This window comes from Neolamprologus brichardi, chromosome 10 (genome assembly GCF_056152115.1).
Source record: "Neolamprologus brichardi isolate AB-2024 chromosome 10, ASM5615211v1, whole genome shotgun sequence".
Taxonomy (NCBI): Eukaryota; Metazoa; Chordata; class Actinopteri; order Cichliformes; family Cichlidae; genus Neolamprologus; species Neolamprologus brichardi.
This window is the reverse complement of record NC_142113.1, coordinates 16299104-16321676: the sequence shown is the minus strand read 5'-3', so window position 1 is coordinate 16321676 and position 22573 is coordinate 16299104. Positions and strand designations below refer to the sequence as shown.

The window sequence follows — 22573 nt, the reverse complement described above, 5'->3', positions numbered from 1 at the left end:
GTGATTGGCTGATTAGATCTTTGAGTTAACCAATAGAACAGATCTACCTAATCAAGTTTCTATAAGTAGGCGTCCCATTTAAATAATTGTGTTGCAAACACTGAAGTCTGCAATGACTTTCTTTCATTTTGGATAAAAAAAAAAAATCTCTCTAACATTAGTAACCAATTTAAATTTTATCTAGTGAGACTGCATAAACAGTTATTAAAATTTAACCTGTCAATGCTGAAAGGGTAACTGAATTTGTTTGTGTATGATAGTTTCACACACAAACAAACTCTCCCATGTACACAACTATGCACTTACGGTGATTTAAATCCCTCAGGGATTTAGCTAATTATTTCAACGTGCAAAAGAAGCAGATTAACAGCGGGATCAAGAAGTGTCAGCCCCACTAATTGTAAGAACAACCAGAAATGACACTTTAGCTTCCTAATGCTGAAGTCCTGTTTATTTAAAATGTGGATTTGGGCCAACAAGGCTTAGCACTGAAAGGAACAGGATATTAGCTTAGTAATAACATCAATGTTACAGCTTAAAACATGAACACTTAAATCACTTAAATCTTCATCATTCTGACACTGGTATCATTAACTATCATTAACTGACTGACTACCTAAACCATGTTAATTAAAACATTTTTTAATGCTTTATTTGTGTGTTTTGATTTAATGATTATAATGGCCATTATATTTACAATCTAGATGTTTAAAAAAACAGATCTATTATGGATTCTATGTCTGGCTCATAGCTCCCCCTCTCTCCTTGTCAGCTGCTACTTTCATGTGCAGTTTTTATAGTGAAAGCGAGTGCATCGACTCACTCTTGAGTCTGCTGCTGCCGCTGGGCTTTAAAGTTGATAGATATTGTAATCAGTTTCTGATTGTACCAAGGGAACGCCTTGTTCCTCTGCATAAATCTGATCAGATTTACTATTAAGCTCTCAGACAATAAATATATAAATGCATACGTTGTACTTCCATAAAATAAAACTGCTCCGAGTGGCACCAGGCTCAGATTATTTTCTTTTGGTTTCATTTTCTGATTTATTATGAACCTTAATATCTTGTTGGGATTTGATGAACTGACGCTAAAACTGATCTCATCTCACATTACATGCTACCTAAAAGTCCCTCCTGCTCCTCTACAAAGATAAAAACTTTCTTTAAAAAGAATGATTAGGAAAAATGGACCCCAAGACCGTGTATATATGCAGGATCAGTTTTTTATTAACTGGAAATATACATCTTGGTATGTGCAAGGATAAAGACCATGCTACGAGGAAACATGGCAAATGACTGCAAGATGCCAGATATCTAAATCAATTTCAACACTAATCCCATCAGTAGAGGTTAAGCTTCCCATTTGCTCCTGATATGATCCAATGAAGAAATCTGAAGCCTTTAATTTCACTGTTTACCTAACAAAACAAAGATACAATAAAAAAAAACATTGTTTGATCTTACTTTGACTATACAAATGAATATTTTTGCTGAGATCCTCGCCTACTAAATCATTAAAACCTCTTGTTTTTTGCACAAGATATTTTTGTATTTAAGCTGACACTAAAAGAAAAACAAAGGGCAAAGAAAATATAAGAAGATATTAATCTCTTTTAATCCCCCTTTTTTTTTATCCCTGAGCTTTGAGTGCATCCTCTGCGAGGCTATATGAAAATGACTGTTGATAACATTGATCAGCATTCCCACTTTGGTCACAGCTTGAAGAGGATGATGTAAAAAATAAAAGAAAAACTGCACTCTATGAATATGAAAAAAAAAAAGGATTTCATTACAGTAAAACCTCTGTGAGATTTTCACATGTGAAAGACGTGTAGAGGAATGTCAGCTTCATCCAGTGCAGCCTTGGCTGTATGAGTAGTTGCGTGAAAGGCTAACTCATCCACTCATGCATATGTCTTGCATAATAGATGATTTTGGTATAACTGATATTCTAAACCAGCAGGAGAAACAAAGACGGACAGAGAGAAAGGAAAAACTCATTAATACTTCGGTCTAAATCAGTTTACCGATCCTCCGTCCCTTCCTGCTCTCAGTCTTGTGAAGTCAGTCTCTGCAACTGGATTCTCCGAGAAACTCGTGCTTCAGAAAGACAGAACGATGAAAACCTCAGGCACCTGAGGGCAGGCAATAATGTGCTATTTTCAGGGCCACTAAATATTCATCTTTCAATCTCAAACACATTTTTTTGGAGTAAAGAAGTTGTTGGACTCAAGATCATCATGATACCATGGTGGCACCACTGCTAGGACTGGCTGTTCTGTTTCTAACTACCAGTCTGGTCACTTTGGGGGCAAATGGTAAGAGTTTTCCAGTGTCCGTGGATTAATTTACACTTTTATTGTTATTGTCTACATAACATCAGACACTAATTATTATAACATAATCTAAGTGGCAAGTTAATTTAGATTAAGAGAAGTATTTTTTTCAGTACCTGCAATTCTGTTGAATTATTGCATAACAGACAAACTAGTAAAGGCTTATTACAATTTCTATGGTATTTTTTTTACTCTCTGTCACATTTCAAAATTCATTATGCTCAAAAAAACGTGAGACTTTTGTACTGTTTTTTAAACAGAAAAACAGATAAATCTGTTTGTATTTGTCTCACATGGATCAAATGATGATAAACAGAACCTTGCAGATGAAATTAAAAACAAAGAAGAAGGAAAATGTGTTTGAAAAACTGAATCTGGCATTAAAAGAAATATTAGAATTGCTTTTTATAACATTACACTGCCTCTGAAACTGACTGTGTAATCAATCCTGCAACCAAACACTGACCGGGCATATGACACCACCGTCTCCTGTTGCTTAACAGATACCCACAAACAAAGTGTTTGTGTGTGGGTCCATTATTTTATTGACCCACACACATTGTACCCACACACATTGGCCATTGTATCCTCTGCCTCCTCCAGATGTGCAGATCAATCATAAAGGGGAGGTGGTGTACCAGGACACCAGTGTGTATGGGGTGGTGGACAACGCGGTGACCCTGGAGTGTGGTACCACCGTGCCTGACATGTATATATGGAGCTTCACCAAACCCGGCACCGAAGCAATAAAGGCTGTGGTGTATAATGTGGGTCAAGGAATAAAGACCCAGAAGTTGGCTGAGACACTCGGCCAACCAACAGTCATCTCAAACAGCTCAGCTTTACAGATTGAGAAGCTCCCTCTGGCATCACATGGCTTATTCACCTGCCAGGCCTTCTATGACATAACACAGGAGGCCAAAGTCTACTACTACTATGTCCATCTGACTGTTCGAGGTAAGAACTCCCCTCAGAAACAATGTTCTTCCTAAACACTCTCAGATCATGGCAAAAAAGAGCTAGTCTGCATAAGGTGAAAAACTTCAGCGGCTTTATAGAAACTAATATTTGAAGCAGTTGCAAAATAATCTTGGAGAAACTAAAAACCTTTGGGACATCTTTCATCTTGGTGCCCTATGTGTTGACCAAACTTTAAAAACAATAGTTAATGGACATAATTTTAATTCTATAAATATGTACATATAACGACAGCATTAACCAAGAGTCACGAAAGAGAGAATAGTACACTAAATGTGGAGGCCAAGAAAGTGAAGGCATAAAGTGACACCTTGATGTCCACACAAGTGTGGGCCCTTTTTTCATATCACCCTACACACAGTTTTGGAGCTCAGTTGGTCAACACAACCTGCCATAAATTCCAAGATGCTTATCAGTGTCACCTGCTGTGATCAGTGATTCTTGATTCGAACTACTAGCCATCAATGGCAGTACTTCGCTTTGCTGCTCAATGTAGTGAAAGATGTGTTTCAAAGAAGTTTCCAAAGAGACTTGCAGTGGAAACGTGGTTTCCACTAGAGCGATACAAGAGGAGAGCTTATGTATTTGGTTGCTCAGAAAATTACCAAGAAGGTAACTGTGAGCCAGGCTGTTTGTCTTTGCAGGCAAAGACCAGATCCTCCTCCTTGTGCATGCAACAGTTATCTTGTTTGTTGTACTTGTCTCAGCTTTCTACTACTATAAGCAAAGATTAAACAGATAGAGAAGGAGTTGCTGTTGGCCTTGTGACTACATCGGAAGACACAAAAACAGGCCCAAGACCCAGGCAGTGAGGTGCAGATGGAGACTCTGAAATATGTTAGAATCTGACACATTCTCTTGTACATGCCATCAAGCATTCCTGACAGAAGAAAGACAACAGCCAGAGTGCTGAAAATGGTGTGATAAAGTATATAATGGAGTTGAAGGGTGTGATGTTTATGACTGGGCTATAAGTGCAAAAGGTCAAATAGAGGTCCTTGGTACTGAGGGGGGAGGGGGGGGGGGAGCCTTGGGAAGATGAACTGATATCAAAGCCTCTTCGAAGCTGAAGATTGTGTTATTTATTGAACACTGTGACTCATTTTCAGTGAAGACGGTAAACATACCTTCACGTGTGTAACCTTATCTTAACCACAGTGCCTGTCAGCAAGCCTTACCTCCTAATGAACGATGCTCCTCCAGTGGAAGGATCTATAGTGTGGATGAACTGCAGTGTGGAAAATGGGACTGGACCGATCCTGTATGTGTGGCACTATGAAACCTACAATGGTAACACCACAACCTTTGAAATGGGCAACAGCAGCATTATTAACATGACCAACGTTAACCGCAATCACACCGGTTGGTACCGATGTGTGGCCAGCAACGCCGTCAACAGCGAGAGCTCCAAACGTCTATGGCTGGACATCCTCTGTGAGTGTAATTAGATCAGGGAGACCTATTTCTTCATTCGTAATTAATTTCTTCATTTAACAATTAAAAGAAAGTATCAGCATGTAAAAACTTAATGCACTGCAGGTCAGTGTTTTGAGCATTTTTCAGTTAAATTTATTTACTTCTGTATTGTTAAGTTGTTTAATGCCTTGTTAAGAATTTGGCTTTTATCCCCAAATTCAAAAAATGCTGATCACAGTACAAAAATTATGTAATTATCTGAATTTTTAGGGAATTACACATATTTTTAAAAAAGTTCCAGATGTCATGTGTTGTCAAAAATTAAAAACAAAAGATTCTGCACTTGTATTTTAGATTCTTATTAGAGCTGATTCAAGTTAGGGTTAATTTAGCTGCTGTATGTCTCAACTGCTAATGTAAAACTAAGTACGAGTCCTACTTTAAACTGGATTTCTTATTAGCTTTCTGTAATTTGCATATAACACGCCTGTGTTATGTGGGCTTGGGCTTGAAGCTTTCCTTGTTGATAAAGCTTATAGTTAGTGATGGATCAAGTTAGAGTTAGTTTTCTTTCTATCGCATAAAACAACGATTTCTTTGTTTCACAGGCACATAACACGCCTGTGTCCCTTATTTCTTGATTTGCGTTCATATTCTTTCTCCTCAGTTGGACCAGACATTCCTCAGATAGACGTGACTCCGTACACTATGACCAGGCGGGGTTACACAGCTCTGGAGACGGAGGCTGTTTCCTTGCTGTGTCAGGCCCAGTCCAATCCAGCCAGTCAGTACGTCTGGTTCTACAACAGCTCCCAGGTCTACACCAGGCAGAAGTTCACCATCACCAAGATCCTCCGTATGCACACTGGCGACTACACCTGTTTGGCACAGAACACCTACCTCAACACCAGCTCCAATAACACCATCAGCCTGACTGTCTACTGTGAGTGTGACCTCTGACCTCGTGGCCATGCTATTAATCATCTTACTCCTCTGTCAATCCTCGTATGCTGCACTGACCTGAGCTGTTCCATCGCTGTACTGCATTTCACCAGGATTATAAAACACTACAATGTCATTAAAATCACATCACAATTTAACATTTTTAATAAAACACTACAAACAACTTTTATTTTCATCTTTCTTGTTCATGAATATCCTACCAAGTTCTAACTTCATATGTTATCCCCCACAGACCCCCCAGATGGCTCCCCGTCCTGTTCTGTGGAGCCGGCTCTAAATCACACCTCTCTGCGGCTGCTGTGTTCCTGGCCTGGTGGTTTCCCCTCACCTTCCCTCCACTGGACTGGAGACCTGATACAAGATCAGTCCAACACACCCCAGCAAACAAGTTCAGCCTCCAGCACTACCATCCTCATCAGCACTGCAATCTCGCTGACCTCTGGAGGCCCGACTTCTAATAACAGCTTGTTTACGTGCGTGGGCTCCCATCCTGCCCTGAAACAGTCGACACAGTGCAGGACACGCACATGTGGGTGCAGAAATGTCAACAAAGAACAACAGAAAGTTAAACAAATGAGAGTGTAAATGTGAAGATTATACACTTTCAACATCACTCATTTGATTTCTCTTCCATCAGATATTCCCCCTGCAGAGCCAGTGTGTTTTGTTGACGTGACTAATGACAAACAGTACTTCATGATGTCCTGCTCCTGGGAAGGAGGGTTCCCTAAAGCCTTGGTGTGGTGGGAGGGACCTGCGGGCCAGAGCATGGGTGGAAAAGAAAACTCCAACATCCTAATCCTTCCGTACGGGACAGCTCACAGCGGGAAACCTTACACCTGCTATGCCAGGCACCCACTTCTGGTTCAATCCAAGACCTGCAGCCTCACACTGGGTCAGTGCGAGTGATGTTCAGCTTACTTACAATCTGAGAACCATGTTATCACTTCTACATAAACATTTCACAAAGTTTTTAAAGGATCCTTGAAATTCTAAGCCTTTGAATTGTGACAACTTTATGTACAAATCCAGACATGTTTTAGACCTTTTAAATGGAAGGAAAAATGCCATTATTAATATATTTGAAATTATATTTTCTAATTCAGGATGTTACATAGAATAAGTTAAAATATGTCACGTTTATCTAAGTGATGCTTTGTTATAACAAATGTTCATCATACGAATTTGCTCAACCACATGAATTCAATTTAGTTTTATTTATAAAGCACCATATCACAACAAGAGTTGCCTGAAAGTGTTTTACATTGTAAGATAGACACTACAATAATACAAAGAAAGCAGAGAAAACTCAAACAATCATATGACCCCCTATGAGCGAGCGCTTTGGCGACAGTGGGAAGGGAAAACTCCCATTTAACAGGAAGAAGCCTCAAGCAGAACCAGGGTTGCTAAGGGTCGGGCATCTGCATCGACAGTTTGGGGTGAAGAGAGGAAGACAGGAAAATAGGACAGCTGTTATGAATAGAGAAACTACTGTATTCATAGAGACCAAAAGAATTTATTTTACCAGTTTGTAAACATGTTTTATATTTCCTATTAAATCTGCATTTTAATATATGAGCAGGCCATTACAGATGTTGTCTGGTCAAACCAAGAACAAAATTATACTGGTTGAGAAAAACTTTGGGACAAATATTATGAAGTCTTTGGGCCCTTTCTTAGGTTTGAACCTGGATTTGACTAAAGCTTACATACCAGAGGTTAACATATAATCTATATTTTTAGTCAAAAATGTGACAATATTCTTCTTCAACAGACCTGCATGTATGAATTTGTCTTAAACACAGTGTCTGTCAGTAAGCCTTACATCCTGATGAGTAATGCTTCTCCAGTGGAAGGATCTTCAATGTGGATGAACTGCAGTGTGGAAAATGGAACTGAACCGATCCAGTACACCTGGCACTATGAAACCTACAATGGTAACGCCACAACCTTCACACTGGGCAACAGCAGCATCATCAACATGACCAATGTCAACCGCAACCGCACCGGCTGGTACCGCTGTGTTGCCAGCAACGCCGTCAACAGCGAGAAATCTGACCGCCTATGGCTGAACACTCTGTGTGAGTTTTAATATATAAACATTTTTAAAACAAGTTTTCAGGTAAATACATTGGAAACTACAAGCAATTAAAAGCACACAACTGTTACAGACCACAAGTAAGTAAAATGTTTTGTTTTCTATACTTGGATTTTTTTAGTACCCAGCATGATTCATTTTTTCTTTGATATTTTATGTCTGATTAAATTTAAAGAGAATGTGCTGGTATCTGGCACCAAGATTTTAGTAACAGATCCTTTAATTCCCATACGTTGTAAGATAGGGCCTCCATAGATATGACCTATATCGCCGACAAATCCCACAGATGCTCGAAAACACCTCAGACTTGTTGTTGTACTCCTCAAACTATTCCTGAAACATTTTTACTTTGTGGCAGGGTGCCTCAATCCTGCTGAAAGAGGCCAAAGCCAACAGCAGAAGCCTGCTGATGCTGTCTGCTCTTGTTAACCATAACAGCACATCCCACAAGTTGGCAAGAATCCTGAAAGTGGCACAGGGACCAAGAAAACCACATCATTGTCTGTACTGTCTTCTCCTTGCTTCCTGTAATATCAGGAACAGAATTAAAAGTCCCTCTTTTCCCGTAATTACTCATTTACATAATATCCTCAAATCCTAACAGTAACATTTTGACCCAAAAGAGAGTGCTCTCAGGCTTACTTGTTGTTCCTAGATTTTCCTAAAGTACACTGAGAAGTGGAGCCTTTAGCTATCAGGCTCTCTCCTGTGCAGCTCCCTCTTTGGGTTTGGGAGACAGAGAGCTACTCTACTTTTAAGATTGGGCTTGAAGCTTTCCTTGTTGATAAAGCTTATAGTTATGGCTGAATCAAGTGAGGGTTAGTTTTCTTACTGTAGCATAAAACAAGATTTCTTATCAGACTAATATGAGTTTTGCACATAACACGCCTGTGTCCCTTATTTCTTAATTAAAGGAAAGAATTCATATTTTTCTCCTCAGTTGGACCAGACATTCCTCAGATAGATGTGACTCCGTACACTATGACCAGGCGGGGTTACTCGGCTCTGGAGACGGAGGCTGTTTCCTTGCTGTGTCAGGCCCAGTCCAATCCAGCCAGTCAGTACGTCTGGTTCTACAACAGCTCCCAGGTCTATACTGGGCAGAAGTTCACCATCACCAAGAGCCTCCGTATGCACACTGGCAACTACACCTGTTTGGCACAGAACACCTACCTCAACACCAGCTCCAATAACACCATCAGCTTGACTGTCTACTGTGAGTGTGACCTCTGACCTCTTGACCATGATTTCAACTCCTTTGTCGGCCCTGTACCACTACCGTGTGTTCTTCTTCCTTGTGTACTCACAGACACACAAACAATTTCTCTTGGGAAGTGGAAATATCGAATGACGAAAACACTTATTTTATTCTGTTATAATAATTTCTACCTAACGTCTTTAGTATCGCTGCCAAACAATAACCTTTTTCTGTGCTATATCCCCACAGACCCCCCTGATGGCTCCCCGTCCTGTTCTGTGGAGCCAGCTCTGAATCACACCTCTCTGCGGCTGCTGTGCTCCTGGCCTGGTGGATTCCCCTCACCTTCCCTCCACTGGACTGGAGACCTGATACAAGATCAGTCCAACATAGCCCAGCAAACAAGTTCAGCCTCCAGCACTACCATCATGCTGCCCTCTGGAGGCCTGACTTCTAATAACAGCTTGTTTACATGCCTGGGCTCCCATCCTGCCCTGAAACAGTCGACACAGTGCAGCACACGCACATGTGAGTGCAGCAATGTCAACAAACAGTAAAAGATAAGTTAGAGGCAGTTTTGTGATCATGTATCTGAACATGTTTATATCTCTCCTCTCCTTCATCAGATATTCCCCCTACAGAGCCACTGTGTTTTGCTTATGTGACTAATGACAAACAATATCTGACGCTGTCCTGCTCCTGGGAGGGAGGGGCCCCGAAAGCTTTGGTGTGGTGGGAGGGCCCCGAAGGTCAGAGCAAAGGTGGAGAAGAAACCTCCAACAACTTTACCCTTCGCTATAGCACTGTACAATTTGGGAGACCTTACACCTGCCATGCTAGACATCCACTTCTGGTCCAAACCAAGATCTGCCGACTCAAGCTGGGTCAGTGCACATTTTCGTGATGTGATGAGATTTATTCATTCTTTTTGATCGATGCTGATGCAGTGCAGAGTCGTATTTGTATACACAGGAAATTATTTGGGGTGTTCCTTCCACCTGAAAACAAATGATCTACCTTTCAGTAAACTAACATGATTTTAAAATCAGCATCTGAGGTCCTTTGATACAACACATGCAATAACTGACCACCAGCTAAAAAATCAATATGTGATGTCTTACTACCCAAAATTATACACCAGTACAAATATATTCAAAATGATCTTATCAGTGTTCATAAGCTGGGGTATTTTATATTTTTTATTTTTAAGGTTCATTGTGCCTCTAAAGCTGACCATTTAAGAGTTGTCTTTGCTTGATCTATTAAAAACAATCTCAGCGACAACAATTTGTCCTTTTAACTCTGCAAAACACGACTGGTTAAGTCTGAGCATAATGACAAATGGTATACACATGTCCCTTTATCTTCATAAAATAGTATCACTGCATCAGCATTTATTAGTCATTTTGTATTTAACATGCCCACATCCGATTAAAACTATACTATCCAAGAAACTTTGAGGCTCTTTCTCAGTTTGGCCAAAAGTTCACATATAGTGGAAATGAAATTATAAGATCATCTTTTTAGTGTTTGTTTACTGCCCTTCAGTTCTACTACTGACTTTTAACATCCAAACACGTGTGTTATTCATCTTCATTGTAGTCCCCGTCAATAAGCCTTACGTCCTGATGAGTGATACTTCTCCAGTGGAAGGATCTTCAATGTGGATGCGCTGCAATGTGGAAAATGGGACTGAACCGATCCGGTATGTGTGGCAACGTGAAACCGGCAGTGAAGACGTCACAACATTTGCACAGGGCAACAACAGCATTATCAACGTCACCAACGTCAACCGCAACCACACCGGCTGGTACCTCTGTGTTGCCAGCAACAATATCAACAGCCAGACATCAGATCGCGTATGGCTGGACACCATCTGTAAGTATTGAAGCTGAGGTAGGGAATCACTGGACAAAAGAGAAAACAACCAAAATCATGATATTTTGGTCAATGGCTTATCTTTTCTGATCAGACTGAGTGAATAATTTTTGGCATTATAGCTGCTTTACAACAAATGACCGCCACAGTTGGTGACCTAATGGCAACAGGATGCAGTAATTTTTGTGTGTGATCCTACATGGATCACATGATAAAACTTTTCATTGTACCCTGGTTTGAATTTTAGCTCTTAACAACATTTTCTTGCTCTGCTTTCAGCATAAGTTGTTTGTTTCTTGTATCTCTTACATGCACTGCTACGTTTTCTCATCAGTTGGCCCAGATGTTCCTCAAATAGATGTGACTCCACCTCGTACAGTAAAGCAGGGCTACACAGCTCTGGAGACGGAGGCTGTTTCCTTGCTGTGTCAGGCCCAGTCCAATCCAGCCAGTCAGTACGTCTGGTTTTACAACAACTCGCAGGTCTACACCGGGCAGAAGTTCACCATCACCAAGATCCTCCGTGTGGATGCTGGCGACTACACCTGTTTGGCACAGAACACCTACCTCAACACGCGCACCAAAAAAACCATCAGCATGACTGTCTACTGTGAGTGTGACCTCTGACCTCTAACCATTATGATCAGAGAGGAGAGGTTCAATTAAACCTCTCCTGTAATGCAGAAATCCTCATAGGTTCCTTTGTTTTAATTCATTCTTGGCTGTGGGGATGAACAGTCTGGGGATGACGTCTGACTCAGATACTAATTAAAGATGTCAATAAGAAATAACAAGAAGCAGAAGTGCCACACCTCAGTTTCTACAAAGACAGACCATGCTCCATGTTTATTGGACAAATATGGTAGAGAAATATAATGGCCACTCCAAGGCGACTCCTAACCCATTTTAACGTGTTTTGTGTTGGTCAAATGTGAGACAAGCCTTTGTTATCCTTTTTGGTCAGGAGTGGTTTTCTCATTGGAGCTCTTCATTGGATGCCATTTTTGCCTAGTCTCTTTGCTGTTGTTAAATCATGAAATCTAACCTTGACTGAGGAAAGTGAAGCCTCGATTTCTTTAGATGTTTTTCTGGGTTCTTTTGTGACTTTCTGGATGAGTTGTTGATGCACTACTGGAGTAATTTTGGTAGGCCTGCTACATCTGGTAAGTTTCATCACTGTTCCAAGTTTTGATTTGTTATTTGTGGATAACTCGCTGGAATCCGAAAGATTTCGAAGTAGCTTTGTAACCCTTTCCAGACAGATAGATGTCAGTGACTTTGTTTCTCATCTGTTCTTGAGTTTCTTTAGAACTTTGATGTGTTGCTTTCTGAGATTTTTTTTAGCCTACTTCACTTTGTCAGACAGATTCCAGTAAAGCAGCTTCTGGTTCTGTCAGTAATCAGGCCTGGGTGTTGCTCATGAACCTGAACTCAGCTTCCCAAAATATGTGTATATAATCAAATAATTTTATAACTTACTCATGCCCAACATTATAAATACACGACATCTTTCCTGGGCCTTGATTTGACCATACTTTACACATCATTACCTTGTTACCTCTATCATATCCCCACAGACCCCCCTGATGGCTCCCCGTCCTGTTCTATGGAGCCGGCTCTGAATCACACCTCTCTGAGGCTGCTGTGCTCCTGGCCTGGTGGTTTCCCCTCACCTTCCCTCCACTGGACTGGAGACCTGATACAAGATCAGTCCAACATAGCCCAGCAAACAAGTTCAGCCTCCAGCACTACCATCATGCTGCCCTCTGGAGGCCTGACTTCTAATAACAGCTTTTTCACTTGCCTGGGCTCCCATCCTGCCCTGAAACAGTCGACACAGTGCAGCACACGCACACGTGAGTGCAGCAATGTCAACAAACAGTAAAAGATAAGTTAGTGGCAGTATTGTGATCATGTATCTGAACATGTTTATATCTCTCCTCTCCTTCATCAGATATTCCCCCTGCAGAGCCACTGTGTTTTGCTTATGTGACTAATGACAAACAGTACTTGATGCTGTCCTGCTCCTGGGAGGGAGGGGCCCCAAAAGCCTTGGTGTGGTGGGAGGGCCCCGAAGGTCAGAGCAAAGGTGGGGAACAAACCTTCAACATCCTGATCCTCCACTATGGCACAGCTCGCAGTGGGAAACCTTACACCTGCCACGCTAAACACCCACTTCTGGTCGAAACCAAGACCTGCAGACTCACACTGGGTCAGTGCACATTCTCACTGTACAACAAATAGCAGATATAAATTGTTAAATAATTAGTCTGTACATTGTCACACGTAGAGGCACCAGTGCTGCAGACACAGCGCAGAGTCGTGTCTGTGTACGAGGGGAGCGACGTTCAGCTTACCTGCAGTCTGAGAGCCAACTACCTTCCTGTCAATGAAATCACCTGGTTTAATAATCAGGGTGTCGGTGTCCAAGACACCTCAAAGTACATGCTTCTGAGAACGTCTGCATGGGCCAATCTGACTGTGAGAGACACAGATGAAACTCAAGACAGCGGCGAGTACAGGTGCTCCACTTCCAACGCAGTGGGAGGAACCGAAATCAATATCACTTTAGTCATCAAGAGTAAGGACCTGTTTTATTTTTCTGATCTTTTTTGGGCTTGTTGAATAATTTCCCTGTTGAGAACTGTATTACATTCCTTGAGTCTGTACAGCATATGAATCTCAGTCAGCTTAGAATAAAGATGTGAAGCGAGAGGGAAATGTGTGGACTTCTTCTCCTGATTTTTTCCAGTTAAAAACACCTTAAATCAGAATTCAATACACCAAAAAATTACATGGAAAACTCATTCTTTCACTTTTTACTTTTGTGCAGTTCAGACAATGCTTTCACTGTCTAAATTCAGCCAAGGGGTTAATATCTCCAGTTTAATATATTAGTAATAGAAGTATTACTTAAAAGTAATTAGTAGTCTGGGAATTGACTACACATTATTTAATGGAAATCCACACATTAATTGATTAGATATACAAACTGGATTGATGTCATATTGAAGTCATATTTATTTATGTTTGTTTTATGTGTGTATAAGAGTACCCCATGCCACCCAATGCAACCCTGGTCAGAGTGATGTACACCAGCCGACAGCGTAATGAGGTGGAGCTGGAGTGGGTGGTGGAGAAAGAGGAAGCAGGAAGTTGGACAGGTTTCTTCTTGGAGCACCAATGGTTGTCTGAGCGTCCACGAAGGAAAGGAAGCGGGAATGACTCTTCAAGTGAGCGGGTGGAGGAGAAAGTTAGTCCCATAGTCTGGTACCGTAACATCCTCCAGGATCCAGCTGTCAGGATTTATACAGTGGGGAGCCTGACGCCAACGGTTACCTACCAGTTTCGCATCATACCGGTGAACCACCGCACTATGGGACACCCTTCTACTCCAAAGAAACCAGGTACAGGAAATGCGAGACATATGAGACCTCTGGCAAAAAACTGGGCAAAGTGGGTGGGGGGCTTCAACAAAAATGTATTAATATTTATCTGAAAAATTAACCCACAATACTCTAGTTCAACAGAGTTTACATTAATGGGGAACCTAGTAGTCATTCCTATTATGGGATAACGGTACGGTGAACGCTTATCACTTTGCAGATGTGTTTTCACAGAGCTCAGCTCCTTTGCAATGTTTAACTCTGATGTGTTTTAGTGGAACCACGCAACAATTTGTACCCCGCTGTGATTGGAGCAGCTATCGGTGGGATGATTGCAGCCATTGTCACTGTTCTGCTGCTCATGTTCATCCTCCGTAACTGCAGCATCAATCCTCGTGAGTCCTCCACACACGACCACCACCAGCATCCTGCTGACCTATGCATAAAGCAACATTATGCAGCTTTAATACTCTGTATCTTCCCCCCAGGACTCCATGACTTGCTGTTTGGCTTGTAAGTATATGTGTATCTGTTGCAACCTTCACCCAGCACTTTATTAGGTACACACTGGTAGTATTGAGTTGGACCATCTTTTGCTTTCCAATCTGTCTGAATTCTCTGTGATATTTTCTGACCTGAACAGTTTCTGTTATGTTTCAGTCTTGTTTCCAGAACAAAACGGCTACATGTTAATCAGAAGTTATTGTGGGTAACCTCTGCTTGTACAGCTTACAAGGGATAACCTCAGGAAAACACAGAATCTATTCTAATGATCATCAAGCCATGTCTTTATTGATCATTACTGAGGTGTCAAAACTTGTTATTAAAGGTACTCGAGAGATGTTCAAGGGGTAACAAGTTAAGTAAGGTCTTGGAAACATCATCCAGTGCTTTTTAGTTCAATTCAGTCCAATTCTATTTTATTTATACAGCACCAAATAACAACAACAGTTGCCTCGAGTAGCTTTATATTGTAAAGTAAAGAACTTACAATAATAGAGAGAAAACCCCAAAATCAAATGACCCCTATGAGCAATCACTTGGCTACAATGGCAATAAAAAAACTTCCTAACAGTAAGAAACATCCAAAAGAAATTGACTCAAGTTGGGGGTGTTTCTACAGCTTATAGAGGTCACCTGCCCCATCATGTCAAGTCCTCCAGGGGAAAAACAAGGCATTTTGTACTCAGCAGATATATAATTTCTTCAGTTTTTTCTAGTCCTGTGCCATCATTTTCTTCCAAATTGTACAAAACGCCACCGTCAAGAGATGCCTGAATGGAGCTCTTCATCCTGCATTTGTAAATATTAGCGAGTCTTTTCTGCTTATACTTTTATCTGTCAGCTGATTCAAAACACTGCAGCAAGAGTAATAACAAGGACTGGAAAGAACGAGCCTGAATAATCAGGCTCTATTATATTATAAATACCTTTTTGTACTATATCATCCCAATAGAGGGCTTCAAGCTCCGTTTCAAGGCTTATTTCTGATTCTGAGAATTTCTAGAATCAGCAGGCGAACTCCTGCTCTACCTCACTTTTGATTAAGATTGCAGTAAATAAAGCAACCCTCAAGCAGCTCTTAGTTATGTTGCTACAGCCTGTGTTTATGTGCCGCTCTTGGATAGCAGGGATGTTTGCTTTCTCTTTTCTCTTTCCCCTCCACCCCTACAACCACTCAAGACAGATGGCTGCTCTTCCCTAAGCCTGCTTCTGTCAGAGGTTTCTTCCTGGTAAAAGAAAGTTCTTGCTCCCAACTATTGAGGGTTTATATTGCAATATAAAGTTCAACAAGACAACTGATGTCAATACCTGCAAATGGTGGGCCCACTGGTGGGTGGTCCCATGAGGCTATTTAGTATAGGTTTCATAGTATTCACAGTATTACTTATTTTTAAATAAGTAAACTTGGTAATGGACCATCTGAACTTGAGATTGTTCATTCTAGCATTTATTCCCAGTTACTTGCATAGTACGGACTAATAATTTTTTTTTTTTTTTTTTTTTAAAAAGACTCACCTCAGATCCCTGCACATTCAGTATTTTTTACATGTGAACTTGTTTTTGTAATGTATATATACACAGTATAAGTCTAACAAAAAGAGGCCCTTTGAAAAAAAAGAGGTCGACATCAAGAGACGATGAGCTGCTTCTGAAGTTTCTAAGCAGGAAAGGGGAACTGAGACTCAGGGTTCATGCAGTTCTCAAGAGAAGGGAGCAGCAGGGAAAATTTCATGGTTTGATGCAGCAGTTGAAACTGCAACATGGACACTTTTGTACATATTTCAGGATGTCAGTGGGGCAGTTTGAGTTCGAGTTAGCAGAGATGGGACCACATCTGAGGAGGCAGAGAAATCATTTTAGAGACGAATGACCCGAAGCAGTCAGTTTTGAGCTTAAAAGCGCACTTGTTGCCAAAAGCATTAATCTGACTGGTGAGATCTGTTTATTCTATACTGAAAAATTAGAAAAATCGAGCTTGATCCAAAAAGACAAATGCAGAATATTCATCATGTGAAATTAACGGCTGTGAACAACTTTAGTAAGACAGGCGAGTCCAAAAACTATTTGGACTAACGCAGGAAACATTAGCATGAATTTTACTAGTTAGGTTTATAAAGGCCTTTAGACACAGAGGCAACACTCATATATTTTCCCCTTTTGGACATCTACTCTTTGCCTTTAATCATTAGCTTGACATTGTATCCTACTGTTTCTCAGCTGCTTCTACTAAAATGAAAACATAAGCTTTAAGCGGGTCAGCTCTAACTCACACTTATAGCCACAAATGCAGCAGGGCTTTGGCAGGTATGGCAAAAACCTATTTATGCACAGGTAATGACCCCTTCAACAATAAGGTGAACAGGTGTACCTAATGAAGTGGCTGGTGACTGGTAATGAAACATTTCCAGTTCGCAGCGCTGATGGTAACTAATTATCTATTAGTAATGCCTTTTCATCTTTGATGATGACTGCAGGCAGCACAGCCAGTCGCAGGAAAACATCAACTTCCCAGAGGATGAAGTGTTTGGTGGGTCAGAAGGAGCAACTGGTGGCTCATCCAGTCCAGGAAAGTTGAATAGACACATTTATAGATTCATAGTCTCGAGTCCAGATTAAATTATTTTCTATTTTTAATTAATGAAAAAAAAAATCCAATAGGTTCTATTTTATGGATTTTGTTGTTGTTGTTATGTGATTGTTTTATGACTTTATGTTTTAGCAATAATCAATGCCAGCACTCTTAGTTATCCATCTGCATAGATGCAAATGATGAATTGGACTAAACTTCATTTTCTAACAGATATTTGCTCATTTTTCCCTCATTATGAGCTTTGTTGAAAAAAACAAAAGTCTTTGATGTTTGTCTTTTTCCAGGTCCAGCAACGGTTTTACCCCAAGCAGCTTCAACCCTCACCTCCTCACCCATGAGTGCCACCCCCATCCCCATCACCACTAGCCAAGCCCCTCGCTCTGGAGACGATAACAAGCCAGTCAGCGCCACCATCACCGTCAAGGCGACGGGCTCATAGTCACACGCAACTCTCTTTCAGCTGTAATTCACATGTGACTGTTTTTGTTGACAGTTTGCTTTTGAGCTCTTTTAAAATACCGTAAAAATTTATGAGTTCCCCACATCGACTTTTCACTGCAACGCTCACAGTCATTTAAAGCATGTTCGACACAGTAAATTAAATGTTATACAGAAAACTCTGACCAGCCTACTGTAGTTTTTTTATTTATAAAATAGGAGAAATATTTTGTTTTAGCATCTTAGCCACATGTTTTGAGAAGCCCCTGCAGCTTCTTCATTCACAGTCAGAGGCTTGAATTTATAACTGGGCCTACCTTTCATCTAAAAATGAAGTGAAATCTTTGTTAACTTTCTGTGTGTGTGAGAGTGCGACAGAAAGAGTTAGATGAGTTGTATGTTTGGGTTTAAAGTATTACACTGGAAATATCCTGTATACTTATATAAGGATGAACTATTTAGTGTAGATGAGTATCCGGTCGATCTACGTCCCTACCCTCACCTATGGCCACGAGCTGTGGGTAGTGACCAAAAGAACAAGATCGCGGATACAAGCGGCAGAAATGAGCTTCCTCCGAAGGGTGGCTGGCCTCTCCCTTAGAGATAGGGTGAGAAGTTCGGCCATCCGGGAGGGGCTCAGAGTAGAGCCGCTGCTGCTCCACATCGAAAGGAGCCAGCTGAGGTGGTTCGGGCATCTGGTAAGGATGCCCCCTGGGCGCCTCCTGGGTGAGGTGTTCCAGGCATGTCCCACCGGGAGGAGGCCCCGGGGCAGACCCAGGACACGCTGGAGGGATTACAGTGGGGCAAAAAAGTATTTAGTCAGCCACCGATTGTGCAAGTTCCCCCACTTAAAATGATGACAGAGGTCAGTAATTTGCACCAGAGGTACACTTCAACTGTGAGAGACAGAATGTGAAAAAAAAATCCATGAATTCACATGGTAGGATTTGTAAAGAATTTATTTGTAAATCAGGGTGGAAAATAAGTATTTGGTCACCTCAAACAAGGAAAATCCCTGGCTCTCACAGACCTGTAACGTCTTCTGTAAGAAGCTTTTCTGTCCCCCACTCGTTACCTGTATGAATGGCACCTGTTTGACCTCATCATCTGTATAAAAGACACCTGTCCACAGCCTCAACCAGTCAGACTCCAAACTCCGCCATGGCCAAGACCAAAGAGCTTTGGAAGGACACCAGGAAAAGAATTGTTGACCTGCACCAGACTGGGAAGAGTGAATCTACAATAGGCAAGCAGCTTGGTGTGAAAAAATCAACTGTGGGAGCAATCATCAGAAAATGGAAGACATACAAGACCACTGATAATCTCCCTCGATCTGGGGCTCCACGCAAGATCTCATCCCGTGGGGTCAAAATGATCATGAGAACGGTGAGCAAAGATCCCAGAACCACACGGGGGGACCTGGTGAATGACCTGCAGAGAGCTGGGACCAAAGTAACAAAGGTCACCATCAGTAACACACTACAACGGCAGGGAATCAAATCCCGCAGTGCCAGACGTGTTCCGCTGCTGAAGCCAGTGCATGTCCAGGCCCGTCTGAAGTTTGCCAGAGAGCACATGGATGATACAGCAGAGGATTGGGAGAATGTCATGTGGTCAGATGAAACCAAAGTAGAACTTTTTGGTATAAACTCAACTCGTCGTGTTTGGAGGAAGAAGAATACTGAGTTGCATCCCAAGAACACCATACCTACTGTGAAGCATGGGGGTGGAAACATCATGCTATGGGGCTGTTTTTCTGCCAAGGGGACAGGACGACTGATCCGTGTTAAGGACAGAATGAATGGGGCCAAGTATCGTGAGATTTTGAGCCAAAACCTCCTTCCATCAGTGAGAACTTTGAAGATGAAACGAGGCTGGGTCTTCCAACATGACAATGATCCAAAACACACCGCCCGGGCAACAAAGGAGTGGCTCTGTAAGAAGCATTTGAAAGTCCTGGAGTGGCCTAGCCAGTCTCCAGACCTCAACCCCATAGAAAATCTGTGGCGGGAGTTGAAAGTCCGTGTTGCTCGGCGACAGCCCCAAAACATCACTGCTCTTGAGAAGATCTGCATGGAGGAATGGGCCAAAATACCAGCTACTGTGTGTGCAAACCTGGTAAAGACCTATAGTAAACGTTTGACCTCTGTTATTGCCAACAAAGGTTATGTTACAAAGTATTGAGTTGTATTTTTGTTATTGACCAAATACTTATTTTCCACCCTGATTTACGAATAAATTCTTTACAAATCCTACCATGTGAATTCATGGATTTTTTTTTCACATTCTGTCTCTCACAGTTGAAGTGTACCTCTGGTGCAAATTACTGACCTCTGTCATCATTTTAAGTGGGGGAACTTGCACAATCGGTGGCTGACTAAATACTTTTTTGCCCCACTGTATATCTCTTGGCTGGCCTAGGAACGCCTTGGTGTTCCCCCGGATAAGCTGGAGGAGGTGGCTGGGGAGAGGGAGGTCTGGGCCTCTCTGCTTAGGCTGCTGCCCCCGCGACCCGGCCTCGGATAAAGCGGATGAAGATGGATGGATGGATGGATGGAGTTTGTATCAAAGTGCCAGATCCTTTTTTTCTAATAAGGTGAAATCAATCAATCCACAGTGATGAAACAAGGTGTGAAATGTGACTGACAGCAACAATACTGTAGTTGGGGCAAATAAATATATATTTTTAAATTCATATATTCAGAATTGAACCACAGGGTGAGTCCATCCATCCATCCATCTTCTGCTTATCCAATTCAGCGTCACCACTCAGGACATAGTGTGGTTCATCGACCAATTAGAAACAACTCCTCCAGTCTGCATGTTGAAGCATCCTTGAGTTGCCCCCAGTGTGTCTATTCAAGTGTGAATGTGTATTTGTGAAAGAAATCCTAGTTTCAGACACTAGAAAATGTCACTTTATAAGGCACATCTCTCATTCAGATCAGTGGATATGTGCATTTTTACAACAATAGCTTCTAATTACCTGAAAAAATTCTGTGATTCACTTTTGGAGTTCTTGTAGATGTTTTCTGCATCAACTGATGTTAGGGTGATTTGGATAGGATGGCCAGTGCTGGACTCGCTGACAGTAGTTTGAAATTTAGGCCAATTTTAGATGATTTCAGTGATTTCCCCTAAAGTAAAATGATTGATCTAAAAAAAAATCTTTTTAAAACCTCTTTTTTAAGCCTTTATTCTGATGCCTTACAGATCTCGGCATAGTTACACTGCACACTACAGTAGCAAAGAGAACATTGTAGATATCAGGTGATGTTACTGGAGATGGTCAAAGAAGATTAAGTGTTTGTAGTCCACATACATAAAAAAAACAGCATTTTTTTTTATTGAGACTTACTACCCGTTTCGTATCATTCTACACAAATTTGGTCATATTTGGTCAAGACTGAAGCTTTACACACAATATCTTTTATAGCTGTATCAAAAGGTGTTCATTACTGGGGATGACTGGACAACATGGAGGCAAGAACATCTTGAATGACTCTATACATAAATCATGTAGCATCTTTCAAAATGCTGAATTCTGTGTTTAGAGTGCTAAAAAAAGACAAAGCAAACCGATTGGAAGCCACCATAAATTATAGGTAACAGAAAGATTACAACCAATTAGACACTGTATAATTTGTTTATGAACATGTATGTGGATCAAAATTGAAATTCTTTTTGGGAAAACATGGGCACCTTTTCCTTCGACCAAAGAGAAAAGGAACCATCTTTTTTCAGTGCTTATCTTCTTTTCTTTTCTTCTTTAAAAAAATGTATTTGTTGTTTGATGTGTGGACATGCTGCAAATCAATTTCCCACTGGGGACTAAAGAATAAAGTCACTGACCACTGACTCAGCTGAAAAGCCTGCGTCTCTGATGGCATGGTGTCTACAAACTTGGCTGCTGAAAAAGTACCATCAATTCTGAGAGGTGTATACAGGTTTTAGAGCAACATATGTTCCATCCAGGTGACATCTTTTTCAGGGAAGGCCCGAATATTTCAATAAAACAATGACAAACCGCATACTGCATCTACTGCAGCAACATGTCTTTGTAAGTAGAAACGTCTAGATGTGAAAACATTTGAAGTATCATCAAGCAGCTATATCCACAAAACTCCAGCAGCTGCTCTCCTCAGCTCCCAGGTGTTTACAGACTGTTGTCAGAAGAAGAGGGGATGCTACACAGTGGTAAACATGACACTGTCCCAACTTTTCTTGTCTATATGCTAAATATAATACAAAAACAAAACATGCCAACAAATAGAAAAGAGCTCTTAGCCAAATTGTTGTAGTGAAAGGCTGCATCTGATTTGAGAAATTATGATTCTGAACGGCACATTTCTGTGCCTGAGAACCAGTCAGTCAGTATTGAGAGCTAAAATTCAATCTCATCAGTTCTCACCAAAACTATCTATAATAATAACAAATAATAATGATATTTGAGGAATTAATTGCATGGGACTATAGACGCCTTAATTTCCCTCAATAAATCTCACGCTGGGATAAAGCTGCATTTTAACATTTGATTAGTTTTCGCTAAATAAGGGAGTAATCTGCTGTATTCCAGCCTTCTGTTTGTCTGCCAAGTGAGGGAAACTGATCTGCGCCCTGCATTCATTCATGACAAACGTCTCACATTACATACTCATGGCTCCACCAAGCAGTCTATTCTGCTCTTGTATAAACATAAACACATGCTGAAAATTGTTTAAAATTACTGAATAAAAGTGTTCGATGGACAGACTGTGCATTCTTGCAGTCCACTGTAAAGTGG

The 22573-nt window shown here is 41.1% G+C and overlaps 1 protein-coding gene across 1 annotated transcript; it reads left to right on the top strand.

The window, feature by feature from the left end:
- Nucleotides 1-2250: 2250 nt before the first annotated feature.
- LOC148100890 (V-set and immunoglobulin domain-containing protein 10-like 2) lies at nucleotides 2251-17791 on the top strand. The gene is made up of 12 exons (XM_087846832.1): nucleotides 2251-2328; nucleotides 2920-3295; nucleotides 4475-4750; nucleotides 5400-5675; nucleotides 9244-9522; nucleotides 12827-13084; nucleotides 13163-13453; nucleotides 13923-14279; nucleotides 14534-14653; nucleotides 14747-14771; nucleotides 17237-17322; nucleotides 17637-17791. Exons 1-12 carry the CDS (start codon nucleotides 2251-2253, stop codon nucleotides 17789-17791), a joined length of 2577 nt encoding a protein of 858 aa, XP_087702958.1.
- Nucleotides 17792-22573: the final 4782 nt, after the last annotated feature.